Source organism: Lycium barbarum, chromosome 1 (assembly GCF_019175385.1).
Source record: "Lycium barbarum isolate Lr01 chromosome 1, ASM1917538v2, whole genome shotgun sequence".
Lineage (NCBI taxonomy): Eukaryota > Viridiplantae > Streptophyta > Magnoliopsida > Solanales > Solanaceae > Lycium > Lycium barbarum.
In genome coordinates, this window is record NC_083337.1 from 16,224,668 (window position 1) to 16,234,221 (window position 9,554).

Genomic DNA, 9,554 nt, shown 5'->3' on the forward strand with positions numbered 1-9,554 from the left:
TCGGGTTCGCAACGGATGTGTTAAATGTCCCGCACATGGATGATTGTCGCATCCTGAATTAGCTTTTGCAATTAAGTTAGACTCAAAATTTATTTGTCTAGCAAAGAAGTTGTTTCCTGTCCTGGGAGGGGGCTCAATGTAGGCCTAACTGTGGGTGCCGTCACAAATTTTGTGCATTGCATAAGACAAACAAAGGAGACGGACAAGAAAGACAATGTCTGAGTTGTGCCACGTTGATACTTTTAAAAAAAGAAAACCACCAAAAAGAATAAAAGTGATAAAATCTTTATGAGACTGGAATCATTGCCAAGTCATTAAATAATGGTAATGTCATATTTAGTCTAGCTCCAGGATTCTCGAATGCAAAATTAGATTTATGATTGGCTGATATTTTAAGAATAAAACAGCGGCAGCTCGTCATATGTTTCAATTGAAACTTCTAAAACTCCAAATAGGTAAATCCAAAATAATGAAGACAGTATCGAATTTATAAAGACATCAAGTAGCGAACAGTTTTACATGAAATAGATTGTTGAAACCAAATGTTACAATCCTAAACCAGGTAAATAAACACTTCCCAGATTTCTTCAAATATTGGTATCTATATAAACAAATTAAAATCATGTCTTTCCTCCAGAGGCATTGTTTAATGCTATTCTACCCTTACGTTGATGGAAGGCAGAGGACAGACAAATTCATTCTTTATACATAAATTCAAACGCTCATAGGAAATGTTTTAACATTTAACCCATGGAGTACTTCTGGGTCCAACTCCGGGCAGTTGATTCGTATTTGGCCCTGTCTGTCTTGTACATATGAGCAATCTCAGGTACCAGGGGATCATCAGGGTTTGGATCCGTCAAGAGTGAGCAGATCGAAAGCAAAACCTGAAGGTAATACAGAAAAATTTCCCACCTTAAGAAACATATTACATGTTACATACTTTGTGAAAGTCAAAACATTGCAAGATCCCTTTTTGAAGAAAAGCATAATTCCATGGAAACAACTAAAATAGGAATAGATTCTTAGCACTCCAGCTGAAGGGCTTATGTAGAAAGTATTGAATTGTTTCCACCATTACTCGGCAACAGCCAAAGCAATAACTATATTTTTAATAACTATGGTGTCCGGGCCAGCTTGCCCACCAACACGGGTACCGGACTACCAGGTAACTCTGTCCACTAAGGCTGGGACAGATGGAAATAAATAACCTAGTGTTTTTTCCTCAGTTGGGACTTGAACGCGGGACCTCATGATTCTCAACCCACTCTATCACTAGGCCACACCTAGAATAACTATGATCTATAACTCCAATTAATTTTTTCCTCTTTTAATCGGTTAGTGAATTTTTTTCCCTATCCTTCAGATATGTATAATTAGCTAAAGATGCTTATATTTGATTAAAAGGACTCTTATCATACCATGACAGTCAAACGACTTACCTAAGTTTGTTTATTTGCTCCTATTATTTTAAAAGACAAACCACTAGGTTAAGATCCTACCTTGGAAACAGTCAAGGCAGGGCTCCATTGCTCCTTCAATATGTCCAAGCATATACTGCCATTGCTATTAATATTTGGATGGAAAACTTTTGTCCTAAAGGCAACCTGCAAAGATTTAACCACAAAATGTAAGACATTCATATCTACTAGGACAATACAATTTACAAGCTATAAGTATAAACAACAATGCACGCCCAGAATGAGATATTCAGTACATCTTGTACTGAAGCCCAAAGTGATCATCTTAAGCCTCCCTCTCAGTGTTGCTTACTTTACTGGCTAATATTTAGTAAAAAGATGTCAGGCAAAACCCAGAAGATCCTACTGTTCCTTCTTCTGTTTTTTATAACTGTGGTGACGGGACCAGCTCGAGCACACCTCGACTAATTTATCGGGTACTTGCTACCTCCCACCAACACAGGTACTGCGTAGAAGATCCTACTGTTTCTCAGGGCATTTATATATGAGATATTTATCTGGAGTTCCCATACATAACTCTCAACAAAAATTCAGCTAGCCTAAGTCTACAATCGATAAGAATGAAGCATGAGGTCCGCTTTGATCACCTTATCCGACACCAAAAATATCAAAGAAAAAACATGTAAAAACACATCACAGCTCCTATCTACTTATGCATTCTTTTCTATATTCTAAACCGCAACAAGGTGACTAATCAATTTTGAAATCATGAAATCTCAATTAATGTGACAGGTGTAATTAAGAATCTTAAAATAAGTAAATGTAGTAAAGGTTCCGTTAGCAACACATAATCAGTCAACCACGAGACTAACTTCTCCTATAGGCTCCAATGGCCCAAAAGTATGCACCAAATTACCAGCTTTTAATATATTCATCCAAAGCTAAATTAAAAGAAATTCAACAATCCAACATAATGCTCCAACAAAAGTAGAAAGAACGGTATCCCCTAATAGCACAAATTTCAATAAAGGGAGACATCAACTCACAAAAGAAATCTTGCAACCATCTCATACCTTTGGAGGTTTAAATGGATAATCTGGAGGAAAATGAATAGTGACTAAAAATACACCCCCCGCGTACGGACTATCTGGAGGGCCCATTATTGTAGCTTGCCAGTGAAACATGTCCTCTCCAACAGGGCCTGTAACATGGCACAAAAATATGAAATTATGAATGACATAGCTTATGCCTTTTACAATAGATGCGAGAACATGTTCATATAATTGCTAAGATACCCTGCCCTTAAGACTTATAAGGAAGTTGGAAACCAACTGGCGACAAAATCACATCTCAGGAAAACTAGATGGAAGTACCAACAGACTTAATGGAATCACAACATAGGCAAAGAAACATATGCAGGACGCCTTGACAGGAACTGTCTATTATCACAAGGCTTGGATTCAAATAGAAAGATCCCAAAAAACATCTTCATAAAGCAGACTAGATGACATTAGGAATCAACAGTAGAAAAACTTGGAGGAGTGAACAGAGTGCATGATGAAATAACATTCTATATCATCCACCAACACATCACATCAGTGGCCAAATTAATCAAGTCATTGCATAAGTTCTGCCAAGAGAAACAATTAAACAAAACCTTCACATGCCTAAAACCTTTATCGTGCCACAAGTACTCCGTGTTTGAAAATATCATTAAAAGGGTAACCTAGAAAAAGCCTAGATGATGGGCAAAACAAAACCACTAGAAAAGCTTTATATCTCCATAAAAATCAGAGAGTGCGTTCTGCTAAAATATCTTAGCTCTGCACAAGATAGAAGAGCTAATATCCATAAAGGAGTCAGATGCCATAAGGAGTGAAATAGAGACTAGAGGTCTTAGATCCGTGGAGTCAGAAGTAGCTCTTTTGGAGATTGAATGCAACTGACTGATGAAAGATGGCTTATTGAACTAAATTTCCATGTTACAAATACTTCAACTAGCAACCACAAGATACTACATTGACACACAGACACAATAATACACATCACAAGTGATCCTCTAAATAAAGCTACAAATCCGACAACCTCACGCTTCGGTATTAGTTGATCTCATGACAGGCTGATGGCAACAAGAATACTGCCATTGACGCTAAACCAAAACTCCGATTGGTAACTTAGGATTGTTATCACCACAAGATATAAGGTGGATGGCCAAAATTGGGAGATTAAACTGTTTAGTTTAAAGTATCACATTTTCAGAAAAAAGGATATATTCGACAGAGAACACTACAACATAGAACAGATTATGTGACTTACATGATACTTCCTCTTTTATGGATTTTTTTTATAAGGAAAAAAAAAATCAACATAACCCGATAACACCATACACATGTTTGTTAGACATGTTGCATCAAAATATTCAATAATTTACACCTGACAAAGAAATCATTATTCAACAATTGGTATACTAGTCATAAATCATAACTCAATCTTGTATACTCTAGCACAATATTATGTGGAAAACAAATATGTATACATATAACCCACTGCATTAAAAAAATGACTGCATATAGAACCAAAGCAATTAGTATGAATCAATCAAGGCATAAACCCATTCCAGTTCTGAATTTATCATTAGTTTGATCGTATAATTTCTACAAAACATCATATTTTAAACAATTCATGATCAAACGACTTGTGCAAAACATCATATTTTAAACAATTCATGATCAAATGACTTGTGCAAAACAATTCATGCAGGCTAGTTGCCTAAACTACTTTAGCTGGGAACAAACTTCCATATCACAAATGCGCCATACGAAAAATAAAGCATCATAACAAGACATAAAAAGCATGGAATCTTTGTATATTCACCTTTTCAGAAAGCAAAAAAAAATAATCTTGATTGTATTATAGATGTAAGATTAGATAGATCTATACGACGACAGATCCATGTGCATTGAGATGAAAGAGTAGTTACACAGGGATACATGAAAACAAACATATACTAACAATCAACCCAACTAGTTGGGGACGGCTATATGAATCCTTTTTATTCAACCCATTCTATTCAGTTTTATTCCATATCAATATTATATAACTAATCTTTATAAATTAAAACTCTCTAAAATTAGAGGCTCTACAAATCTATAACAACTTAACTTTAAAATTTATGACCACAAATTTCAATTCTTTTTTTGTTAAACTTTGTGTCGAGTCAAACGATTGGCACATAAATTGGGACGGAGGGAGTATTCTGTAATCAAAGCATGAAAAAAAATTATTAAGAAGAAGAAGGAAGGTATGTATACCGGCGCTGCAAGAGGTAGGAGGATCTTTCTGGAGGTCCTTCAACTCTTTCAATATTCGTTTCGAAGCCATAATTGAAGAGAGATCTAAACAAAACAATAAAAAGCAAAAAGAAGAAGCAAATCAAATGAAAAATTGTATGGAGGAAAAACAATAGAGTTTTGTAAGAATATTTATAGAGAGAAATAAACGCGTTAATATTTACCTGATTTGATAGAATTGGAAGAAAAATAAAAATAGAAGAATGATTCTTTAATTTTTCAGTGCTTTTTCGTTGTTGTTGTTTTCTTCATGAGCCGCTTGGTTTGTTTAACGCGGAAAACAAGGGATGGAAAAAAGAAAAAAAAAAAGGGAAGGACCCTACTTAATGGCTCTGGCTGCTTTGGGTTTGATGGGGACATTCATCAATAACAAATATTTACATTTTGATTATGTAATTTGAAGGTATGTTAAATGAAAGTATATATTTTAGGATAATACTCATATTAATTCGTGTATAATTATAATAGATTTGAAAATGAGTAATTAGTGTTAAGTATAAAACAAGGAAAAAAATTGTCATTCTCTTGATATGCTAATATGAACAAGTTAAAGTGAATTTTTTTTTTTAAATATAGGGGACAAGTAAAAAGGAACTGAGGGACTAATTCCCCCTTCCCAAAATACTTTCATGTTTTGATTCTCGATGGTCAAATTATATAAACTTTGATTCATATTTTAAGATGTATTTTTTCACCATATTAATATGAGAAACATTGCAACTTATAGTAATTTTCGTATAGTTTTCAAATATCTAAATTTTAATTTTAAAATATTAAATTAATTTAATATTATTTAACTCCTAAGATTAGTTAAATTGACTATTGATAAACGAAATGTGACAAATATTTTAGGACGAAAGGAATATTTAACTCTTTTTCTAAAAAAGTTCATGTTTATATACTTGTTTTTTTTTTCAAGTTCAAGTCAAATATTATCCACTGCCTAATATTTTATTGACTATAATAGTTGTATCTTACTTCCTTCGTCCCAATTTGTTCGAGGGTTGATCAGTTTGGGAGTCAAACAACTTTTTATTTGACTTAATTTTAAACATAGATTCTCCGAGTATTTTATAATAAAATTTACATATTTGAAAACGATATAAAAAGTACTATAATCCTGCGTAATTAATAATTCACGATATATGAAAAGAGTTGAAGAAAATCGTAGTCAAAGAAATAGTTGTCTGACTCCCCAAACTGGTCAACCTTAAAATAAATTGGGACGGAGGGAGTAGTATATATGCATGACAAGTTTTTTAAAAGAATTCTTACAAACAAGGATCAATTAATTTGAATTAATTTTTATTTTTAAATTTCAATGCTAAATTACTACTTATTTTGATTATTTGTCTCGAATATAACTCATCCAATCTCAAGAGGTTGAGTTGGTCATATATTTATTGGCGGGACAATTTGGATAAAATTCAAGTTAGCACATTTGGGGAAATAGGAGAAAAAGCCTCATTTAGGGCTATTATTTAAAATATAATCAGCGTTTGTAATGCATGTAAAAGATATTTTAAAAAGCGGCAAATACATATTTCTCTTTTACACCTCAAATTTTAAGAAACTATATTTCGAATATCAATTTTTTTATTCAAACTTCAAGACACTAACTTTTATTTCCTTGCAACAACAATAAATTGAGTTAGCAGATAAATAGGCATAATAGTTTAGTTTCCATCAACCCTACTCTCAATCAAGGGTACAACTTTGACCAAAATAGTTCTTGTAATTTGACCCAGTCCTATGCTTCTTCCCAACAGGTGAGTTTGAAATAAAATAATAAAGTAATTGAGACGCTAGTTGGCGGAAGAAAATATTTTCTAAAAAATGATTTTTAATTTTTTCATATTTTCTCTAGAAAAATAAATTATTTAAAAATAAGGAAATGACTTTTTAATGAAAGTAATTAAATAAATATTTAGCGTATAAGTGGCATTTCATTTCTTTTCATCCTCCGACACACTGAACCCACCCCAACCCCACACTCTTGTACCTACTCTCACCTTCATGGTATTTGCCTACATTTTTTATAAAATACTTTAAGATAATAGTTTATGTTTACTTATCAAGCACCAAAAATAAGCATGGCAACCGGTTTGGACTGGTCAAAACTTATAACCGGTTATTAAACGGGCCGGTTTCCGATCTAAAAATTGAAACCGGTGAGTTCCGGTTAACCGGTTCCAAACATGAAAACCGGAACCGGCCTGTCCAAACATTAAAAAAAAAAATGTTTTTTGTATAGTATATATATATTATAGTATTTATTAATATATTGTAGGTATATTTATATATGTTATATAAGTTTATAAGTAAATTTTATATATTTACTAACTAACAACATATTTGTATTTATATATTAAGTTTATATGCTTAAGTTATACTACATATACCTAAAATATAAATTTTATATATTTACTAACTAACAACATATATGTATTTATATATTAAGTTTATATGCTTAAGTTATACTACATATACCTAAAATATATTAAGAATATACTTATAATATCAATCTACTTACGTTATAAAATAGAAATTTACAAACTTAGAAAAAACTTAACTTATAAATAACCTAACTAACAGAAAAAACTTAACTTATATGTATTACAACTTAAATAAATATATATGTTTAAGTTATATGTATACTATATATAGTTATAACTTTTTTATATATATATATATATATATATATATATATATATATGTTTAAGTTTTATATGTATTATAACTTAAATAAATATATATGTTTAAGTTATACGTATACTATATATACTTATATATATATATATATATATATATATATATATATATATATATGTTTAAGTTATATGTATACTATTACTATATATAATTATAACTTATATATATATATATGTTTAAGTTATATGTATATTGTATATACTTATATAACTAATATATATATATGTTTAAGTTATATGTATACTATTACTATATATAATTATAACTTATATATATGTGTTTAAGTTATATGTATACTATATATACTTATATATGTTTAAGTTATATGTATTATATGTTTAATTTTTTTTTTTTTTTACCGGTTAATCGATCCCAAAAATGCAAAACCGGACAGGTAATAAATCACCGGTTAACTGTGACCGGTAAACCGGTTTCACCTGTTCCGGTTCTGGTTCCGGTTACCGGTTTATACCGGTCAAACCGGACCGGTTGCCAGACTTACACCAAAAGTTAAATAAGAAAATTACTTATTTTTCGAAAAGAGAAAATGCAATTAATATTGATTCTTTTTCTTCAACTACTGCAATTGGGAGAAGAATAAATTGTAGCGCACAGCAAGAAAAAGAGAAAAGGCAACATTTGTGCCGTCATTATTTTTTATTATACTTCTTAGATATATTTAAAAATTGCTAGTGGTGCACTTCCCCGCATAGCTAAAAGAGTGGGTCAATTTGACTCCTTTTGATTAGATAAAATACAGTTACGGTGATAAAATAAAAATATTTATCAGTTGCTTGATGGTGAAATTAATAATAGAATAAATAAATAATATGTCTGAATTAGGCAAATTATATACACCCTATTATTTTGTCCATATTAATCCTGATCAGACCAATCAAATTTTGAAGCTAAGAGTGAGAGTTGGTATCAATCTCACACCTTATCATTCAATGTAAATTTCGTCCCTAGATCCTCCTCCGTAGCCTCGAAAGTCAAGTTAAATCCAAAAAAAACAATTCTATCTATGAACAACACTATTATAATGGTCGTAATGCAGCGGAATCATTACCGCAAGATATAGAAAAGGAAAAAACTGATCCAAACAAATTTGAGCAAATTATGAACTAATATGTTTACTACTCTAATCTATTTTAATCCATTTCAAATCTAGTCCACGTATTTCACACCCCTTGTGTTGATGCATACAAATACAACAGTGGGAAAATGGAAACCCACTTGTGTTTGCGTGTATACGTTCGAGGGAGCCTCGTGGTCGGCTAGTTTCTAAATTTTCAGTTTTGTTATCCTTCATTTCTTTTTTATTTTCTACCAACCTATTTTATTTAGGCCCCGTTTGTCTATAGATATTAAAAAAAAAAAAAACACTTTTTTTGGAATTTTAGAGTTGGAGTTGTGTTTGGCCATAGTTTTGAAATTGTAGTTTTTGATGAAATGTAGTTGTAAAAAAGTGAAAAAAGAGAAAAAAATTGAAAAATAAGTTTTTTGAGTTTTTGATATTCCGGAATACAACTTCAAGTTGTATTCGGAATTCTCATGGCCAAACGCTGATTCCGGAAAAAAGTGAAAAAAAAATCCAGAATAAAGTGAATAATTCTTACGGCCAAACGGGGGCTTATATTCGGTCACACTAAATTTGAATATGTGCTGAAAAATCTCATACTCTCTTTATTTCAATTTATGTAAACCTATTTGACTGGACACAAAATTTAAGGAAAAAAAAATTAAATTTGTGGTGTAAAATGAGGCACATATATTTTGTGTGGCTATAAATCAATGCATAAAAATAAATTATTTTCAAATATAAAAAGGGTTATTCTTTTTTAAACAGACTAAAAAAAAATAGGTTCACATAAATTGAAACTGATGAAGTACAGTACCTCTCTATAACGGCATCCGCATATAACAACAACTCTCTATAACAACCAATTTTTTTCGGAACCGAATTTTTATGTTATATTTTACTTCTCTATAACAGCATTTCACCTATAACAGCAACAACCAACTTTATAATAGGACGCTCTTTATAAAATTACCCCACATATAACAGCTA

General features: G+C 31.3%; 1 protein-coding gene across 2 annotated transcripts; it reads right to left on the bottom strand.

The window, feature by feature from the left end:
* Window positions 1-467: 467 nt before the first annotated feature.
* Window positions 468-5,077, bottom strand: LOC132632474 (ubiquitin-conjugating enzyme E2 28-like). Of its 2 annotated transcripts, XM_060348438.1 has the most exons (5): window positions 4,936-5,077; window positions 4,733-4,816; window positions 2,495-2,622; window positions 1,503-1,607; window positions 468-887 (listed from the first exon to the last, which is right to left on the bottom strand). In XM_060348438.1, exons 2-5 carry the CDS (start codon window positions 4,800-4,802, stop codon window positions 744-746), a joined length of 447 nt encoding a protein of 148 aa, XP_060204421.1. In that variant the 5' UTR covers window positions 4,803-4,816; window positions 4,936-5,077; the 3' UTR covers window positions 468-743. The 2 variants fall into 2 exon arrangements, with proteins under 2 accessions (XP_060204421.1, XP_060204413.1); XM_060348430.1 differs by lacking the exon at window positions 4,936-5,077 and having other exon boundaries at window positions 4,733-4,891.
* Between the last annotated feature and the right edge of the window lie 4,477 nt (window positions 5,078-9,554).